Below are 21,160 nucleotides of genomic sequence, written 5' to 3'. Positions count from 1 at the left end.
AATAACAAATAATACACCGATATTATTTTCAACATAAAATATAGGTTATTCATATGCTATAAAATAGAAGTGTGTTTTAAGCATAGATTTAAACCTTTCCCCTGAAGTAGCAGATGGAATCTCAGGGGGAAAAGCATTCCAGAGCACTGGGGCCCAAATAGAGAATGCTCTCAAACCTGCGGATCTCTTCTTGGCTCTTGGACTCTCTAGTAGACCAGCATTTTCAGAGCGAAGGCTCCGGACCGGAACATAGGGGGAAATTAAATCTGAAAGATATGAGGAAGCAAGTCCATGCATGATTTTGTATAATACCAACAGAACCTTGAAATCACATATTAAGCTAACAGGGAGCCAAGGTGTGGTGTCGTGTAATACACTCCCCTTCCTGCGGTGTCACTGTATACTTATGCGCAGCCTTGTACTTGTGCTAGAGAACTACCGAAGAAGAAGTTAAGTAAACACTCTATGACTGTACCGTCCGTGCCTGTCTCTGAATCCGACTGCAACCCGACTACATACACAACATATTGGCGACGAGGATGACTTGGATCGGAATTTCACAACCCCCTGCTTTGCTTGAAACCCCGGGTGAGCCTACGATGTTGTACTCCACGTGGATTCAGATGTTCGAAAATTACCTGCTAGCATTGACTGCTAACGAAATGCCGGACAAACGAAAGCGCGCACTACTGCTGCACTGTTTAGGCACAGAAGGGCAGAGAATTTTTCTTTCCCTTCCTGACACTGGCACTTCTTACAAATCCGCCTGTGATGCGCTAGAAATTTTCTTTGTACCGAAGATTAATGTCGTTGCTCAGCGTACCAAGTTCCGTCAGCGTGCTCAGAGACCGGGCGAGACCACTGCTCAGTTCATTGCCGCATTGAGGGAATTAATTGCTAACTGTGACTTTGGCACGTTTGCTGATGATATGATCAGGGATCAATTCATTGAGAAGATGTCCTCTTCGAGAATCAGAGAGCGCTTGCTGCTGGAAACGGACTTAAAGCTTGACAAAGCGATCGCTATTGCTACACAAGTCGAATCTGCTATTTCAGAAGCTAATGCTATTACTCATGTGCACGTGTCCGACACTCCTGTGAAGTTTGTGCAACAAAGAGATAAAAGGAATCAGAGCAGTACACATACACAGCGCTCGAGAGATAAAAGGAATCAACACAAAACCTGCTACCGTTGTGGATCCAACTCTCATCTAGCAAATGACCCCAAATGCCCTGCTAAAAATGCAAAATGCAACCAATGTGGGAAAATTGGACATTTTAGTAAAGTGTGCCGCAGCGCAATTCCTACTCGATCAGTAAGAGAAGTTACTGTCCCAGAACTTACTGTGTGTCATGTAGCCCCTACAGCTGCAGTCCCAAAGCGCCTTACGTGTACAGTTGCTCTCCATGCGAATGATGAACAGTCAATTACTACTGACCTGCTTGTGGACACTGGTTCAGCAGTTTCAATTCTGCCAGAGAGAATTTACAGACAGTCATTCATGCACTTGCCTCTCTCAAAGCCTACTGTGCGTCTGGTGACCTACATGAAGAAGCCAATTCCAGTGTTGGGCTGTCTTCAACTTACTGCTACATACTGCAACCAGAGTGCACATACTGACTTCTACATAGTTCCTGACGGTACTCCACTACTGGGAATGGACCTGTTCACTGCACTTCGCCTCCAGATACAAGATGGGCAGATTACAACACCTGCTGCATCGGAGATGAGTCACTCTGTCAACACTACAAATGCTCTAGGCGTTGCTACAGGTTTTCTACACAAATTTAAAGTGAGTGCAGACGTCCCTCCAGTCCAGCAAAAGCTACGCAGACTCCCATATGCCGTGCATGACAAGGTGTCGGAGGAGCTGACGAAACTGGAAAATGATGGCATCATGGAGATGGTGGCTGCTGTGTCTCCTGATTTTGCTGCATTCACTGCTGATGAGCTCTCCAGTGCATGTGAGGAATGTCCAGTGCTACAGAAGGTGCGACAGTACATGCAGAAGGGATGGCCTCGTACTGCAAAAGGCCTTGACCCCCTCATCGTGCCATACTTCCGTGTGCAAAATGAGCTTGCCTTGCAGAACAGTGTCATTGTGCGTGGCACTCATCGTGTTGTGATACCACAACAGCTACAGGGAAAAATGATCCAACTTGCTCATGCTACACACCAAGGGATAGTTCGCACAAAACAAAGACTGAGAGACTTGTACTGGTGGCCTGGAATGGATTCTCACGTTGAGCTCGCCATCAAATCATGCACCACCTGCTTGCAGCATGACAAAACCGCAACCACGCGTACTGCACCATTACAGCCTGTGCCTACCCCAACTGCTGCCTGGGAAAAGGTTGCTGTGGACATTGTTGGTCCTATTCACTCTGCGCCTGCTGATTGCCGCTTCGCCATCACCCTCATTGACTATTACAGCCGATGGCCTGAGATTGCCTTCTGCTCAAATGTTACTTCTGCCTCTGTTATGACTTTTCTTTCCATTGTGTTTAGCAGAGAAGGTAATCCACAGGAAATTGTTACTGACAATGGCCCTCAGTTCGTGTCGACCGAGTTTGAAGCATTCCTTAGTGACAGGAACATCACACACCGTCGCAGCTCTGTGTACTACCCCCAAGCCAACGGTGAAATTGAGCGTTTCAACAGAGTCTTCAAGGACTGTCTACAAACAGCCAACATCGAAGGTAAACCACTGAAAGCCTTCTTCACTGAGTTTTTACAGACTTACAGAGCCACACCACATGCTGTGACTTCAGTATCCCCCGCTGAACTGTTGCATGGTAGACCACTGAATACAAAGCTTCACATCACAGGTCTTCACTCCATGCGTCCCACTGCTGACAAAGGCAACATGCTACAAAACATACAAAACAAACAACGGAAGTCCAAACGATACACCGACAAACGTCGCGGTGCAAAATCACCCAGCTTCCAGATTGGCTCTGCGGTTCGCATCCGCAAACCTGGAATCATTGCGAAAGGACACTCAAGGTTCACCAAGCCACTGACAGTGGTAGCTCAAAAGGGTCCAGCCACTTATCTGCTGTCTGATGGAAAGGTGTGGAATGCTTTCCACCTTGCCCATTCTTCCACCTGTGCTGCTGTTTCAGCGCCACAGCCTCCTGATAATGATGCTTGCCTCCTGCCAAGCGACCAAGTTGCTGAGCCACCCGAAACTGAAACTGTGCCCTCAACACATCCCTCTCCTAGTGCACCGAGAATACGACATGCTCCTGCATGGCTTCAAGATTATGTGACTTAAAAAAAAAAAAAAAAAATACAGAAAAGATGTGATGATGTAAAAAAAAAAAAAAAAAAAAAAAAAAAAAAAAAAAAAAAAGACATGATGAATGTTCATTGTTAAAAAAATTGTCATGTTTGTTTATGATGTGATCTTCATACAGTCTGCTTAAGTTTACAAGGTTTACACACTTTTGCTTACCGATATTGACAGTATAGTTCCTTACGTTATTGCTTACCTCTGATAAATATTTACCTCTAATCTGGTAATGAATATTGAAATGTATGTTTTCTACAAGCTCATACTTACCGAAGAGTTATTGCGTATTTTAGATTAATGCTACTGTTGTGTCCTATGCTAACAAAAAGGGAATATGTGGTGTCGTGTAATACACTCCCCTTCCTGCGGTGTCACTGTATACTTATGCGCAGCCTTGTACTTGTGCTAGAGAACTACCGAAGAAGAAGTTAAGTAAACACTCTATGACTGTACCGTCCGTGCCTGTCTCTGAATCCGACTGCAACCCGACTACATACACAACACAAGGCATGTTATCTAAAATCGGGGTCAGTCGGTTTTAATTTTTAACCATGTTATAGTAGGAATTTGGACAGTATACTTTGCTTTTATTTTATAGCAGTGTTATTATTTTTCAATTGTTATTGAGTCTCTGTAGGAGGTCACAGACAGGGACGGACTGGAAACAAAATCCGGCCCAAGAATATATCAATTACCACGGAGTAAATGGAACTGTCATGCACCAAATCCTGTTAGTCAATCGTCTCGAGTGTGCACACATTATTCATTGATGGGAGAAGGACCTGCCCAAAAATGATTAAGCAATATTGACCTGAATTGCATTGTCTTTATTGTGATATCAACGTTGTGAAACATTGTATGCAACGAGATTAAACAAGGCATTCCAGGGTAAAACATGTAATAAGGACTTTAAAGAGAAATATAAAATAAAAGACTGTCGGTACCAAAAGGCAAAGATAATTACAAATAAGTGCTAAGAGCAGTGGTTCTCAACTGATCTGACTGACTGGTCGGACCCACTAACTTAGTTGCTTTTAGTCCTACTAAATAGTGCTCACATTTTAATCAGATAGTAGAATTCATTAAGCACATCAAGAGAACATTAAGAACCCAATATTGTAGTGCTAACGTTCAACAGCAAACACTGGAATGTTTTAGTTTTACTTGTTTGAAGTGGGGACGCTAAACATCCTACAGATATGCTAGGCTAAGCAAAACATTCTCACAACACAACAATTTAGTGATCATATAGTGGATTTTAAACAACAATTAACTACAAAATGTACAAAAAAGACAATATATTAAATTTACATAATTCCCCAGAATGCATCACGAGGGTGCAACTGTGCTATCCACAATATGCATTCTGCGAACAGGTAAGCAGCCTCACGAAACTGCAGGCTCAAGCTAGTTCAACAAAATGACATTGAAGGAGAAATTAAATCCAGACAAAAAGAAAAGTCTTATTACCAAAAACAGTGTGTGACAAACATGCAGTCTACTTCATCTCTCTCTCTCTCTCTGTTTCTCTATTTCGTGTCAGTGATTGAAATTATGATTACAAACTCATATATACGTAGACAGGGCAGCACGGCAGCGCAGTGGTTAGCACGTGTGCAGCACAATTCTGAGGTCATGAGATCGAACCTCCTGTGTGGAGTTTGCATGTTCTCCCCGTGCTTGGGTGGGTTTCCTCCGGGCACTCCGGTTTCCTACCACATTCCAAAAACATGCATGTCAGGTTAGTTAGCCGGTCCAAATTGTCCCTAGGTGTGAATGAGCGGGCGAATTGTCTGTGCCTGTGTGCCCTACAACTGGCTGGCAACCAGTTCAGAGTGTCCCCTGCCCACTGCCCGAAGATAACTGGGATGAGCTCCAGCACCTCCGTGACCCTACTGAGGATAAGAGGTGCAGATAATAGATGGATGGATGGATATATATATAAACACACTTTTGAATTAAATGTAATCCTCCAAAGTAATATTTATTTTATTGAATACCCCTGCAACTTGCCGGCACAGCGGCTGGGTGGTTATCCTCCAGGCCCCAGGTCAGGGTTAAAGTCCAACTACCACAGCCTCCCTGTGTGGAGTTTGCATGTTTTCCACGTGCTTGTGTGAGTTTCTCCTGGGCACTCCTGTTTCCCCCCACTTTCCCATAAAACATGCCTGTCAGATTACTTGGCCAGTCTAAATTGTCCCTAGATGTGAATGAGCGAGTGAGTTGTCCGTCTCTGTGAGCCCTGTGACTGGCTGGCGACCAGTTCAGGGTGTCCCCCGCCCACTGCGCGAAGATAGCTAGGATGGGCTCCCTCCGGAGGATAAGCGGTGCAGATAATAGATGGATACCTGCAACTTGATTACATATTTTTTCTGTAAATGTAACAGATTGAAATTAAAACATTTTGTATCCTAAACTTAAAGCCATTAGATGTATTCTGTTAGTCCCCAAGCATGCGTAGATTATACACTACACTATCTTTTTTACTCTATTCTTTTTATTCTTCTACATCTATTATATCATCATTATTGAGAGTTTGCATGTCAAATGATATCTTGTGTACCGTATTTTCCGCACTATATGGCGCACCATGTTATAAGGCGCACCTTCAATGAATGATATATTTTAAAACTTATGCCATACATAAGACGCACCCCATTATAAGGCGCTATAAGTGCATGCTGGTTTAAGATCAGGTAATTGTGCAATTTTGTAATTGTAATCCTGTGCAGTCCTTCGAGACATTTTTGGGATTAAGGGCTATTTACGGTAAATAAATGTGACGACTTGACTACAGTAGAGAATGTAGTTACTTTATGCAACCTCTAGATATTGCCACGCTCAAGGGAATGTCAACAAAATATTCAAAAAGGTCAAACTTTATTAACAAACAAGCTTTCCACAACTCCATTCACTCCCAAAATAAATAAACAGCCGTTTTATTATTTTCTCTGAGGTAAAGCATTTTCGTGACACATCTTTGACATCTTTGAACAACATCGACATATCATTTTATTTTTTGTCCATTTAGTCAACACGCAAAGAAAAAAACGTCTGATACTGTTATTTTAAATGAAACGTTAGTGCAGTCGCAATAAAGTGACACTCGTAATGTGCAAAAACAACGAGTGCAAAGCAATAACATAATAACTATAAAATGTAAAACGTAAACACACAAAAGAAAAACAAAGATCACTCTATAAGCTCCTCATCGACGAATCCCTCGAATTCTTCTTCTGCTGTGTTCGAATTGACCATATCTCAGTGAATGGGCCATCCAACACGTCCGGTGTTTTTGTGCCAGCGCTGTTGCCTTCATACGTATAGTTATCGTACTGACACTTCTGCTTGCCGCTCTTTGTTGAACAACCCACTGTTCAAGTGTCTCCTCTAACTCTGGCCATCTTGCTTTATTGCCACGGAAACTTTGTTGAGTTTTCCTTATTTGGCGGAGCTTATCTTCATCCTTTCTCCACTTCCGTACCATCGATTCATTTAAGTTTAACTCTCTCGCTGCCGCTCTATTGCCGTGTTGTGCTGCGTGACTGATCGCTTTGAGTTTAAACTCGGCGTTGTACGCGTGTCTCTTAACAGGAGCCATTTTCTTATACAAATGCACGTATGAAAGAGAATCTCTCTCTCTCTCTCTCTCTCGCTCTCTCTCTCTCTCAAACGTGACATTCTGAATAATTCTGCGTTTGTTTAAGGTAAATTGTGCTTTACATCTTCACCAGTCATAACCCTGGATTCAGACAAATACTGTATTTGTTGAATATGAATTAAGCAGTTTAATGGGGTAGCCATTTTGCCACTTAGTAAACAAATACAACACGAGCCCCGGCAACTACCAATCGTTTAATATTTCCCAGTATGCACAGCGCGAAAAATGGAGTCGGCGGCTGTTTCTCGTAGTTGCGAGACCTTGCGAATTTAATATTGAGCCATATATAAGGCGCACTGTGTTATAAGGCGCATGGTCAGCTTTTGAAAAAAAACAAGACTTTTAGGTGCGCCTTATAGTGCGGAAAATACGGTATATAATGTTTGTGGTTTATACTGGCTGAATAAATAAATACAATAAACACAATACAATAGATGTTATCATATCATATAGGACTGTGGTACAATAGGGTAGGGTCTGCAGTCAACTTATAGCCCTGCCACTTTTAGCTCGACTGAAGTCTTTTGTGTGTGCCACGTTACCTTTTTCTGTGTTGCTCAGGCGTTGCTGAAGTGCAATTCCCCCAACAATCCTTTCTAATGGATTTGTGTCGGTGTGCTGCTCAAAGCTTTTACCATGTCTCTATTCCACTCATAGTCTGTCGGATCCTGTCATCATGTACCTTTTGTCTCCCTTTCCACCGCAGACTTGGATCATTTTAAAGTCCACACCAGAAGTGCGGTGTCCGTTCGAGAGGGACAAGGAGTGGTGTTGCTTTGTGGAACGCCCACTTCCTCAGGAGGTTGATAAACATCAGATATCGAGAATTTGGTTCCTAAAACTCATAGTTTGGCTCATTTCTCTTTTCCATACACAGATCTCACATATGCATGGGTCTTTAACGAGTACCCATACTTTGTCCAGCAAGACAATCGCCGCTTTGTCTCCCAGCAGACAGGGAACCTTTACATCGCCAAGGTGGAATCGTCTGACGTGGGCAACTACACGTGTGTTGTTATGAATAGCATCACGAAAGGCAAAGTTCACAGCTCGCCGACATCTCTCATCCTCAGGACTGATGGTGAGGATTAATATCGTATTTTTATTTCTTATGTGATCTTAATTTCAGAGCATTTTGTGTTCTTGCTGTTGTTGCAACAATTTGGGCGCATTGCTAAAAAAAGGAATAACACTTACGAGTTACTTCATTTTAAAAGTAATGAGGTTAAACGCCAGATGACTGACACCCAAACGTAGCACGATACTCTAAATGTAAGTAGTTATAAATAACCTTATATACTCACGTTGAAGCTGACACCTAAAACTGCTTTAGAATATCCACAGAATGAATATACTAATACAATCAGAAACGCATCGAAGAAAATGTTACATTTTGAGAGTGGACCCATTTGGGGGGGAAGCAGGAAAGAAAGCATGTGTACTCAATATAAGGATCACGTTTATCAACTATACCAGGAACATAAAAAAAAGTTGAGTACCAAACAACTTCTGTATAAGCCACACCCCTCCTTATGTGCCACTGGTGACACACAATTAAATACGCAAATATAAACTAACCCCCTTATTTCAGCATTTAATTTTATAGTCGTAAATATGATTTGGTTGCAAGTTTATACGTTAGGAGGAATATCAGAATTGGGAGAAATTACACACATTATCTGTGTGTAAGATGCATTTGATTTGTAGCTGGTTATAAACATTCCAGCCTTACTATGATAATATGTTTTGCCTTGTGTAAATGGCAGAATTAAAGTCGGGTATTACTATGTTGGAGAACAATGAACAGAATGCATTGTCGTTATATGTTTTGCTTTTATAATGTAGCCTGCCAATGCACCTTATTGTTCCAAAAATTCAGCATTTTTCAATAAGCTTAACTGTACTTGTTCCCGGGAAAAGTAATTGCGTTCCAGGACCGGTTCACTAGCAACACGTTACTTCAAACACTGTGTGTAAAAATAATAGCTGGCAAGGCGGAAAAACAATGGCTGTCATCGACTCGCTCTAAAAGCTCTTGCTGGTGAATTTAAAGGTCCAGTTCCCTTCTGGTGCACTTTCACAAAAATAGTGACTACGGATTGGCTTTGGAATGAATTAAACATAAGCCATACATCACTGGACCATTATATTGAGTGTTCCAGTGGCTCAACCAGTTACTTTCCACTCATTGCACAGTACATGTCTTCACATCATTCACCAGTTTAAAATAGACACTGTCGAGCTTTCCAAATCTGTTGCTCTCGAGACCAGATTTAAATTATTCCGCAAGACATCGTCGTGAATCCTCTCAAGCGAATCTTTCCATAGTTCGTCAGTCATACATGCCAATCTATGTTCCTGTGTTACTTTTACGGCCTATGATGCAAACCATATTGCTTGTAAGACCTTAATAATAGAAAAATGACATCTTGTGCTTTCTTTTCACAGGGGTGATGGGAGAATACGAGCCCAAAATAGAAGTTAATTTCCCAGACAATGTGCCCGCCGCCAAAGGATCAACAGTTACGCTGGAGTGTTTCGCTCTCGGGAAGTAAGCTGGATTCCTAAACGCTTATTTTCAATCCTTTGAGAAACTTGTGGATAAAAAAAAGTTACAGGAGCAATTCGATTTTTAGAAGGGAGTTATTAAAGCTCTGTGATGTGAGTTATTTTGTTGACGACTTGTATCGTTATATTGGTATTTTCCAATTATTTTACGAGTTTATTTTAAAGATAGCCTGTCCCGTCTTTTACTTTCTGAGCTGAGACGTCATATGAGGAACACCGACACCAGTCACCATATTGGTTTACGTGTTAATTAGTCGGAGAAGTGTTTCAAGCAAAGGTTTGGTAGTTTTCGTGGTGAATGCCTAGGCGTTGTGTCGCAGGTGGAGGCAGCAATGATACAGCAAAGGGTCCAAAAAAGGGCTAACAGGCAAAAAGAACACACGGAGAGCTAATGGAAGTTAACAGGGGCCCATTAACGAAAGGCGGCTCCAGCCTTGGCGAAAACACTTGAGGCTGACCGACCAAAAAACCCGCAATGATCAGCCAGGCTTACTGTTATATTTGAGGTAAGATCGGGCGTAAAAAACTCAACCTGACTAGGGCAGTATTAAAGCCCAAACCAGCCCAAGCGTAAACAATTAACTTGGTTTGAGGAAACGAGCCGGGATCAAAACCGAATTTTCATATTTTATTTGTGAGGACTCGGGAGCAGGAGGGCTTCTGACCTACGAGCTCACATCCGTGTGTTTGGCACAACCACACGTTCAGCTCCACAAAACGGGGATAGAATGTTTGCGTATCGTTCACAAAGCAAAATAAAGAAAGAACAATGACGAATGGATCATTGGTAAAAAAAAAGAAGAAGCAAAAAGAAAGCAAAAAAGAAGCTTGGCTTGAACCCGAATGTAATGATTGACATTTTAGAGCGAAAGACAGCTACAGCAATAAACGCGAACACAATCGGGAATAAAGCCAAACAAAAGACTGTGCAGCTAACACGGGCTAAACAGGACCGATCTATGAAAAGTGGCCGCAGCCTTGGCAGAAAAAGCGATGCTTTCCAACCAAATAACTCGCTGTAAGCAGCCTGGCTAACTTGTAGACAACAATCAAAAATGCAAACGTCTACCCCTGGTGCAGCAAATAAGCGCCAAACAGGAGCAAACAAAACAGGAAGCTCTCAGCAGCTACAACACTAACAAGGAACTAATTGGACAATATTATACCAACTGTGATGATTGCGCTGAAAAACACCAATGGAAAACACAAAAGCTTACCTAAAAGGAAGGAAAGGCAAAGAAGGAACACACGCTGTAAGGGCGGCAGGTAAATTTACCCAACACACCTTTTGGAGGTCGAAGCACGTGACGAGGACAAAAAATATCACAATTCCCCCAGTGACACATTATGCTCCAATGTTTCTAAGCATAAATGAGTAGCATGCAATCGCTGTTTACTACGATCGGCGTCTGTTTCAAAGCTGTCACACATGTTGTGTTAACGGGATTTTAAAAGTGTTGTCTTCCTCCAAAGACGTCACAGCTCTAGAGAACACAACCCAGATGGGTCAACTTTGAGTACTTATTTAGCAAAATAATAATTGTGGGGAGGAACACTTCACGTTCTCTGCCTAGTTGAAAAAAAATATGGTTGTTGCAAATACCTTTAACTTTGAGTCTGTTACTTCCTCACAGTCCTGTCCCGGAGATCACATGGAAGCGAGCCAATGGAGTTCCATTCCCTAGCAAAGTCAAAATGAAATACGCCAACGCGGTGCTTGAGATACCCAGCTTCCAGCAGGAAGACACAGGAGGTTATGAGTGTGTGGTTGAGAATAAGATGGGCAAGAACACAGCAACGGGCATCCTTTCCTTCTATGGTACGCTTCTTTTCATTTCATATTGATCGTCATACGTTCGCTGTGAAGAGTAAATGGTAGAGGTATGCGCTAGGAAGCTCTACTTTGTATACGCTCAATAAAAATGCAAAATGGCTTTAGAAGATTGGATTTGGCTGCTTGCAGCTGTTTGTCCGTGGAGGCTGCGAATAACCCATTTTTACCCGCCATAGGGGTTTTGAGACCCCACAGATTATCGTTTTTGTTAGTAATCATTGGGGGTGCCAATAAAACCTAGCTAGACACAATCACAAAGGCTTAGGGAACAACTTTTACAAAAATCAGTTTAGACTATAAGTCACATACACACACATACGCACACACACGCATACACAGACATGTCAAACGTACAGCCCGCGGGCCGGGGCCGGCCCGTTGGCTGATTTGATGATGGTAGTAAAGGACATACTCTCAGCTTTAGTAGGCCCAGCCTAGTAAATGGTTATGATTTAGTGTAATTCCTTTGCCTGTACACTGCTAAAGCTTTTATTCTGTATTTCCTTTTTATTAATTTCAAATCAGTACAACAATTAAGGCAAAAGTCATGTTTTTCATAACTCCAACTTGAGTTTGTATCACGTGGTTAGTTAAGGTGTAAAACTGCATTCACTCAACTGTTAAAATTGGATTATAAACATAAAAAACTTATTTTTCCCATTCAAGTCAAGTCAAATTTATTTATATAGCCCTTAATCAAAAAATGTCTCAAAGGACTGCACAGGATTACAATGACACAATTACCTGATCTTAAACCAACAAGGCAAGGAACAACTCAAAACCTCAGCGTGAGGAAAAAGAGAAACCTTGAGAAGGGACCTTACAAGTGGTATCCCCCTTTCAGGATGACCAGGGTGAATTACATTTAGCATTACAGTACACAAACATAGTAAACACTAGGTAACATGTTGAAAATTTGTCCAGAAAGTGCATGACAGCAGCGACGCCCCCAGCCTGTAAACTAGTGACATGCATTGCGTCACAAAAAATTGAATGCAACAAAGGGTAAATACATTCAAATTTAACGATTTTATGAATTGAGATTTGCCTCATCAGTTAGCATCGATATTGACTTTTCATCATTCAATCTATCATTCTAAAAGTACAATAAAGGGGGCATGTGACATAAGAAAAAGTCAAATCATGATTAGATTTTCACCAATCTGGTCCCAGTTTTACTCAAGACCACCGACTCTAATACAGTATAATTTTACAAACAAATAACTAAAACCTGAACATTTTAGCTCCACTTTCTAAGGGAAAAATTCAAGGTGCAATGCATCGTTTGCGGTGTCCTTAAAAAAGTTAAATATTTTGCATTTGGCAAAAAGCCCTCATATTTTATTTTCCGCCACACCTAATTGCTTGAAAATGGTGGAAGTAAGGAAAGTCCAGTGGGGGGTTTGGAGAGTGACTGTATGCTCAGAACCGCAGTTTTTTGTTAGTGTATTAAAAAAATGGTAAAAGTTAGGAACGTTTCAAGTACAGTCCAATTACCAACACAAACCCTAAGAAAGATTGAAAAAGAAGAAATTATTTGGGCACGTCTAAGAAATGCACGTCCTTATACTTGCCTCAGGGCACAAGCCAGAGGTGGCGAATGTGAGTAAAAACGTTCCAAATTCCATACATCTCTTTTAAATCAAACATCATTTTTTTCACGATGTTCAGTTTCATGTGGATGAATACATTTTGTCAAATCATTGGAAATAATATGAATTTAGGTGTGGCGGATAGTAATGTAATAATCTCGGTCCAAATGAAATATAGTTGTGAATTTTATTTTGGTAACTTAATGAGTGCACTACTAAAATGTGTTGTTATTATTTTACTGTTTGGGTGTTGAACTAAACATCGCAATCTTTGCAGAAAACCCTCCCTGCAGGGTTTTCTTTTTTATAAGGGGGCACAGAATTGCTTCTGAATTTTAGAGACAAATAAAATTGCACTTGATGGGATTGGGAAAGAGCAAACTGTGCTTTTTGATTGTTTTGTCCAAAAGGATAAACAAAAAATCGATACCGCGCTAGTAGAGCTTGCTCTGGAACCGTTTTTTCAACTCGGTGACACCATTTTGTATATTTAGGCCTTGTATTTGTGTTCCCTCAGCCAAGCCTCAGTGGATTCAGACCATGAAGGACACAGCCCTTGCAATAGAGGAGAATTTGAACTGGGAGTGCAGGGCCAGCGGCAAGCCTAAACCTATTCACACGTGGCTGAAAAATGGCCAGCCGCTGCTCTCCAGGGTAAATGCCTTCACCAGTCTCATTCTCAAGGCTTAATCTTCCCCCTTCTACTCATCCTTTTGAATTCTTTTCCCCCTTCATGCCGCCGTCAAACTCATTGGTTTTTCCAAGTATGTATCAGTGTGCGATGGATGGAGATTGTAAACATGTCAGCGAGGGTTGAGACATGGTTCCCCGTCTGCCTCTGCGGATCAGGGCGAATGAAGCGGCTCGGTCCCCGGGGAGGTCGCTCCATTTCATGTGAATGGATTCGTTCGCAGCTCTTCATTATTAATGCAGCATATTTAAGTCTCGCCTGATTAAGGGACTGTGAGCTTAATCTAGTTGAAAATACACCTTGCTGCTATGCGAGAAACACCCGCTTTTAGCTAGATTGTCTTTAATGTTGCAGAGATCTACTCATGCAAGCCTAACCGTAGGCTCTCTTATAATGAGATTGACCTCAGCACGTCTGATAAGAGTATTTATTTCTAGTTGGCGTGTTTTATCATTCGACTGGATGTCGCTTACTGTATTTGCAGGATCAACAAACCTTAAATTAGCTCATTGGAAACAGACTCAGAATCTAAGTGGACAAGATAGCATGATTAGGGGGAGTTAAATTAATGTCTATACAGGTAGCAGCAACTCATGGTTGCAGCGCAGCTAAAGGTGTGATAGCATTCCATTGTAAGATTGTAAATTGTCAAATGGCTGCATAAACAGCTCGGAAAGAACGACAAAGACAATGTTGAGACATTGAAATATGTGACAATACACTATTAATACCTGCAATGTATGGAATATGCTCTGGAATATACGAAACACAAAATAGAGAGGGATTACATTACATTGACCATAATATTTGGTTTCACTAACACAATTAAACTCAGCCTATTTAATTGTCACTTGGGATGCACAATAATGATCAGGTAGGTAGCTAATGGCGATATATGACGTCACATTTATCGCCTAACAGAAAAAAATAAACGATAATTGTATCTTGAAGCCCCGTTATAATATGAAATCAGCCGACACTACTTGTGAAAAAGATTCTAAGCATTTATTTTCCTCTTTATATGATATTCGAATGCTCTATAGAATTAGTAGCACAACATGGTTGTGTCTCCTCTACCTCAATGTAATATGCACAAAGCCCTCGAGAGCTGTCCCAGCAGCAGTCGCATTGCTCAGGATATGTAATCAGTATCGTGATTATACGGGCTTCTAAACTTTATTAAGTACAGTGAGTTTGGTATTGTTTACTGTAGCACTCGTGCGTGAGATTGTGCGTGAACGTAGATCTAATTGACAGCTTGGCTGCGCTTATTGATTAAGATTGACAGTTTCTGCAAAGATAGAAAATAAGCGCCCTAATCGTGACACAATGTGTTACTTTTTTGGTCTAGACATTTACAAAATAGTGTACTTATTTTATTGTTTGGCAAGTCATCGCTGCCATAAATTTGCATCATATGCACCTCTATAAGACCTCCACAACCGTAACTGTTCAAACATTCTTTCCTCTCGATGCAACATTTGTATACTTATTCCTTATTTAACAAAGCAAATAATCCACAGACCTATTATTATGCAACCTCATGAGAACGAGTGATATATTCAATCCAAACCGGACCGATAGAAGATTGGATTCGGCTTCTTGGTATGGTTGCTGGTCCGGAGCTGCTGTACCCTATTTGGCCACCACACGGCGTTAGAGAACCCACAAAAACAGACCACACGAAAACAGATATACTGTATATCGAGTTTTTGGGTATTTATAGGGAGTGACGTGAAACCTAGCGGACGCCTACATTACAACTAGGACAAATCGGTTTAGCTGTTTCAGAGCCTATAAGTCACATCCAAACAAACACCAATTGAGATTTATTATTTGTTTCAGCTATGTGTAGTAGATCAGAGTGCTTGTTTAGGAGTATTTTTACACAATGAACAAACACCCCCAACCACTCCCCCCCCCATGATCATATCTTTCTGCGATAGCTGTTTCGGGAAAATGGTGCTCGATAACTATTTCTCATCAACGTCAATCAAAGTAAGAATTGTTTAATCTATTGATTGAGAAAGTCAAGCTATAGTCTCTTATATGCTATTTTTTTAAAAAGCCTTATACTTTTCTGATTGTAAACTAGTTCGGCTTGTTAATTTTAGGTATCGGTCTCCAGATGCATGATTAACCGTCAAGTCAAGTCATGTTAATTTGTATAGCCCTTAATCACAAAGAGTCTCAAAGGGCTGCACAGACCAAAGATTATTGCAAACCACAGACTATTATGACAACATCCCCTGATCTAAAACCTACATGAGGGCAAATAATACACAGTTATTGTCAACATAAAATATAGGTTATTCATATGCCGTAGAATAGAAGTGTGATTTAAGTTTAGATTTAAACATTTGCACTGAGGTTGCAGATCAAATCTCAGGGGGAAGAGCATTCCACAGCACCGTTAATCAGTTATTAACCTAAGTAGAAAAAAACAGGTATCGTTTAGTTACCAGTAAAAACAGGGAATACATTTTAGAAATTTTGATTTGATTTAACATGATAGTTTGTCTAATATTGTGAGTTCTTTATTTTAAAAATTGTTTGAACATCCTTGAAAATGCTTGAATTTTAATATTGGGTATTCAAGATTTGCTTAAATTTTGGGTGAAGTGCTTGTAAATGTTTGAAATTCCTCTCATGTTTCCCGGCAGTCTGCTTGAAAGACCACTTATTAAATGAACAAAAATATATATCAAGCCTGTTTAAAAATTACATCAACACGCCTGCTCTGGTGGCTTGACTCTGCCATTGCATTTCTTCTTCTCTCCTGACTAACGGCAGCTGGCATTCGTTTGTATGGGGTTGTCATGTGAAGCGTCATCACCCCCTATGCATTGCCCCGAAGAAGACAGCTGAAGAGACCAAGATGCCACTAGAGAAATTGGAAAGTTGGCTTTGAAAGTACTTAAAAAGTGCCTTAATCTGGTCATGAAAAAGGTGTAAAAACCCTGTTAACACTTTACCCAAAATATTGTAATAATTATCGTACGATGTTGTATTGTGATATTGACTATGGGGATACATATTTGGATATCATTTAGCCTCAAAGGAATATTCATGGAAATGCTCTTCTTTGGCCAATCATGTCACACCTTCGAGGGGACTCACGGAAATGTTACCTCTGCTCTTGATATATGCTTTTGTGAGGCATTTGGGTTTTGCCAAAACGCTCAATATTTCATAAAGTACGTCATATCTGAGTAACTTCATGCCCTAGGCAAGGAAATTAAATGACTTCCAAACAAGCAAAATGATTTAGGGTTTTATAAACAAAATCTCACTGTCGTGATCAATAGCACAACAGGTAATGTCAATAAAAATTGATTTTCCTTTCATGGGCATCCTTCCTTTTCAAATGTTTGCAGAAATATCCGGATCCGCGTCCGCTTCCAATCCTTCTTTATTTATGTATTTATTGAATTTCTTTGAATAGACATTGTGTACACTTGTTTTATGTTTTTGAAGCATGTTCTTACACAAAAAATCCTTTTCACACCAAATCGATAATGAATTGATTATTCTTTTAATAAAACATTTTTAGTTTACGAAACATTTGCTCCATTTAGGATTCTTTCTGTACTGTTTGAGATTGAAAGAGCTGGAGTGATACCAGCACAACATTATTTGTGAATATATAAACTTAAATATCAGATACCTTGGCCCCTCTACAAACGAGCTACTCAATTGACGAGAAATTCGAGGAAAGAAATCGAGGCTACAAGTATTCCCAGATGCTAAAACGTTTTGTCGCCTCACTTGTGTTGTCCCCCGCCACAATAAACACACCTTACCAACTGGAGATTTCCTCCAGGGATAGATAGATAGATAGATAGATAGAGAGAGAGAGAGAGAGAGAGAGAGAGAGAGAGAGAGGGAGGGAGGGAGAGGGAGGGAGAGAGAGGGAGGGAGAGAGAGAGAGAGAGAGAGAGAGAGAGAGAGAGAGAGAGGGAGGGAGGGAGGGAGGGAGGGAGGGAGGGAGGGATGGATGGATAGATAGAAACTTTATTCATCCCCGTAGGGAAATTCACACTTCCAGCAGTCTACCCCGTTGTTTATTAACAGATTAACATGATGCCCTAGGGGTGCTTGTAGCGGAGTGGATGACGTCACGCTAGTCCAAAAGTTCGACATCCCTGCGGCAAATGGAAATCTTTTCTTTGTGAAAATCCAGGGATACACCAACTCGTGTTAGCAAGTCCGCCTCCTCTCCGATTCCCCCCGGCTTTCGTGTCTCTGTTTAGCGGCGTTGAAGCCGGATAGCTCCGGGTAGCTCCAGGTGGCTACACGTTAGCGTCCGGAATGCTAAACATGAGCCACGTTTCCGCAAAACACAGCAACTGCGCTCCCTGTGCGCTTCGATGTTTTCCACCAGCACTCGATGATCTTATTTGGTCGTGAGTTCGCATTTACCACGATTACGGATGGTACCGAAGACTTATAACGCCGCCAGCCGCTTAGCTAGCTCCGGCTCTTCTTCCGCAATAGGCCCCTTCATCACACCTGCACGAGAGTTTTTCAGGGCAAGGAGTTGATTCCTTGATTAGACGCATTTTTGTGCGCATTGAAACTGCTTATTTTACACTCACATTTTATTTTGTTAGTGTCATCTTATTTGTCTTACTACTGTCATTTTATGTCAAATTTCTATTTGAATGTATTTTTATTAATTAGTTAGATGTGTGTTATAGCTCTTTTGGGTTTGGGTATTTACAGGGGGACCACAAACTCCATTTGTAAGACACATAAGTTTTCTATATGGATTGAGTCAATCTTTTTTGTTAATTCAGCATTGATCCATGCCCAGTCCAATTCCCATTTGATCCCTAGAGAGTAAGTGATCCAACCAACCAACCATATTATATTTACAGCAAAACAAATGAAAACTAGGTGTTGCAAAAATATTGGTCCCGTGTTCTCTCAGCTTAGCCAACTGACTCCAGAAGATCCCTGTTAAGTTGTCAGAAAGTTCAAAGCATGACGGGATGCAAGAAGATTTTGCTACATTACGCATCTCCTGGAGAATTGTGTGATCAGTAATATCAAAATGGAGAGAGCATAAAACAACTGCAAACTCACCAAAACCTGGCCATTCCCTTAATCTTTCGGCCCAAACAAGAAGCAACTAAAAGTTCCATGATCACCTGATGACCTGCAGGCATACACAGCTGAAGTGGGGCAATCTGTGCACTAGACAAGTATTAGTCGCACTCTGCATGATACTGCCCTGTATGACGGAGAGGCAAAAAAACATTTTTAGGAACAATAACGTATAAAGGCCCATTTGACCTTTGCAAAAAGCCACATGGGAGACAAAAAAAAAACCCATGTGAAACAAGATAAGACCAAAATTGAATCTTTTGGGCTTCATGCAATGCATTATTTTTAGCATAAGAGTAACACTGCACGTAACCCTTAAAATACCATCCCCATTATTAAACATTGTGGTTTTCTGCAGCAGGGTTTGGGAAGATTTTAGTGTTGATGGAAATATGTATAAAGCCAGATACTACAGGGTCATTCTGGCAGAAGATCTGTTGGAGTCTGAGGCACAGGTTCGCCTTACAACAGGACAACAACCTTTAACATAAAGGAAAATCTACTGCGATTGGCTGGCAACCAGTTTGGGGTGTCCCCTGCCCACTGCCCGAAGACAGCTGAGATGGGCTCCAGTACCCCCGCGACCCTACCGAGAATAAGCGGTGCAGATAATGGATGGAAGGAAAATCTACAATGGAATGGTTTTAACCTAACAATTTAAAGGTGTGAGAATGGCTGAGTCAAAGTTCAACCCTCAGTACTGTAGAACATTTGTGGAAAGATCTGCAAGAAAAATCACTAACAACCCTTAAGGAACTTGAGCTCTTTTGATAGGAAGAAAGGGCAACTATTCATGTTGGGCCCACCCTGGGAAAAGCCTGATGGCCACTATGACTTTTCTAAACAACAGGCCGCACTGACCCATCCAATCAGTGTGCCCTCATTGTCCCACTGTCATATAAGTTTGTCACTCTTCTGTTTTTGTAATATAATGCCGGTGGAAGTGGATTTCCCTCAAGGGACCAATAAATAAAATCTAGAATCAAAAATATTCCTAAAATTTGAAAACGATTCACATAAAAATGGGTTGACTCTGTCATCCCATGATAGAAGTGTGTTTATATTATTATGTTTATAGTTCAGTTGAACGCTAGCACTGTGCATGGGTGTTAAAAAGTATCGGGCAATAACTACTATTTTCCCATCTATTACAGGACAGAATCCTGGTCAAAGACGGCTCTCTCTCCGTGTCGGTGCTGACACTCTCCGACGCCGGGATGTACCAATGTGTGGCCGAGAACGAGCACAGCGTTATATATTTTGCTGCTGAACTAATGGTTTTAGGTACGTGGCATTTATCTCTCTCTTAAATTATCAAATCATTTTTGCGGCAAAAATTTAAAGGTCGTTTTACTGACATTCTGAAAGGTTGTCTGGCTCGGCCGACAATGGGGTCAGTCGAGATGATTGGTGGAGGTCAAACACATTTTATATATATTTTCTCTTGTTTACCTGCCAATTGAAAACTCAAATGCCAAAATGATTGTTTGATGTGCGACACTAATAGTTTAATAGAAGGACCCTAAAGAGATAGCAATCTACTTTCTTTTTAACGCAGTGGTCCATTGTCCAAGTGGAACTCAATCAATTTTAGTGTATTAACCCTACGGGAGGAATCTTTTGAAACTTCACGATTTGGTCATCATGAATGAGGGGGCCGTAAAACGATTATGAATTATTTATTTTAACGTTTCTTCCCCAACGTTATGTATATAATTTCCCTTGCAGTAGATGCAAAATAAAATCCCAGAAAAAAAACACACAAACACAATTTTAAGTCCGTACGACTACTTTATTGTGTCGTGTGTGAAAAAGAGTGCTATAAAACACAAGGAGAAATACAAACTAAATAGAAATTACGCAGACCTCAAGTTACCAAACCGCACCATTTTTATGCTTGATTTTACTTTTGCTCAGCATTTCACTAGGTTCTTGTTTTCTGGGAGCACCCTTCGTTGCAAGATAGCGAACAATTGTATCAATTCATATACAGACGCTCCCCTACTTCCAAACGAGATACGTTTTGGACGATCGTTCATAAGTGGAATTTGTTTGTAAGTTGCTTCAGTGCTATATTTTGAATGGAATGTTTGATTAAAGTTAATATAACTATGTTACAGGCTTGTATAAGTAACCTTTATTGTTTTGTACTAAAAAATGAATATTTAATAAAATGATATGCTTTATAAAGATAAATAAAGCAAGAGTTAGGCTACATTCGTGGTAGAAAGTGGCTGAAAAACGCGATCTAACTATTTTTTGTATGTTATGCACAAATAAATATGGTAAGTACCCAAAGCTTCAATATTTGTATTATTGCTTTATATTTCTATTTTTTCTATGAAATTATTTTCCCAAGTCTGTTAATGTCACCCTTATATGTCATGTCTATTATAGAATGAAATTGAT

General features: G+C 40.8%; 1 protein-coding gene across 1 annotated transcript in view; it reads left to right on the top strand.

Moving 5' to 3' along the window:
* Positions 1–21,160, top strand: part of cntn3a.2 (contactin 3a, tandem duplicate 2) — a 140,892-nt gene that overhangs the window by 40,538 nt on the left and 79,194 nt on the right. Inside the window, exons 5-10 of the mRNA XM_088332033.1 lie at positions 7,664–7,759; positions 7,835–8,038; positions 9,406–9,508; positions 11,160–11,344; positions 13,469–13,605; positions 19,906–20,035. Of these exons, the coding sequence (XP_088188159.1) occupies positions 7,664–7,759; positions 7,835–8,038; positions 9,406–9,508; positions 11,160–11,344; positions 13,469–13,605; positions 19,906–20,035 (855 nt within the window). The remainder of the gene's footprint in view (positions 1–7,663; positions 7,760–7,834; positions 8,039–9,405; positions 9,509–11,159; positions 11,345–13,468; positions 13,606–19,905; positions 20,036–21,160) is intronic.

The sequence above is a fragment of the Urocampus carinirostris genome, chromosome 3 (assembly GCF_059441175.1).
Source record: "Urocampus carinirostris isolate Australia breed hairy pipefish chromosome 3, RoL_Ucar_1.0, whole genome shotgun sequence".
Taxonomy (NCBI): Eukaryota; Metazoa; Chordata; class Actinopteri; order Syngnathiformes; family Syngnathidae; genus Urocampus; species Urocampus carinirostris.
Note: the sequence above shows the minus strand (reverse complement) of the source record. Positions and strands in the feature narration are given on the sequence as shown.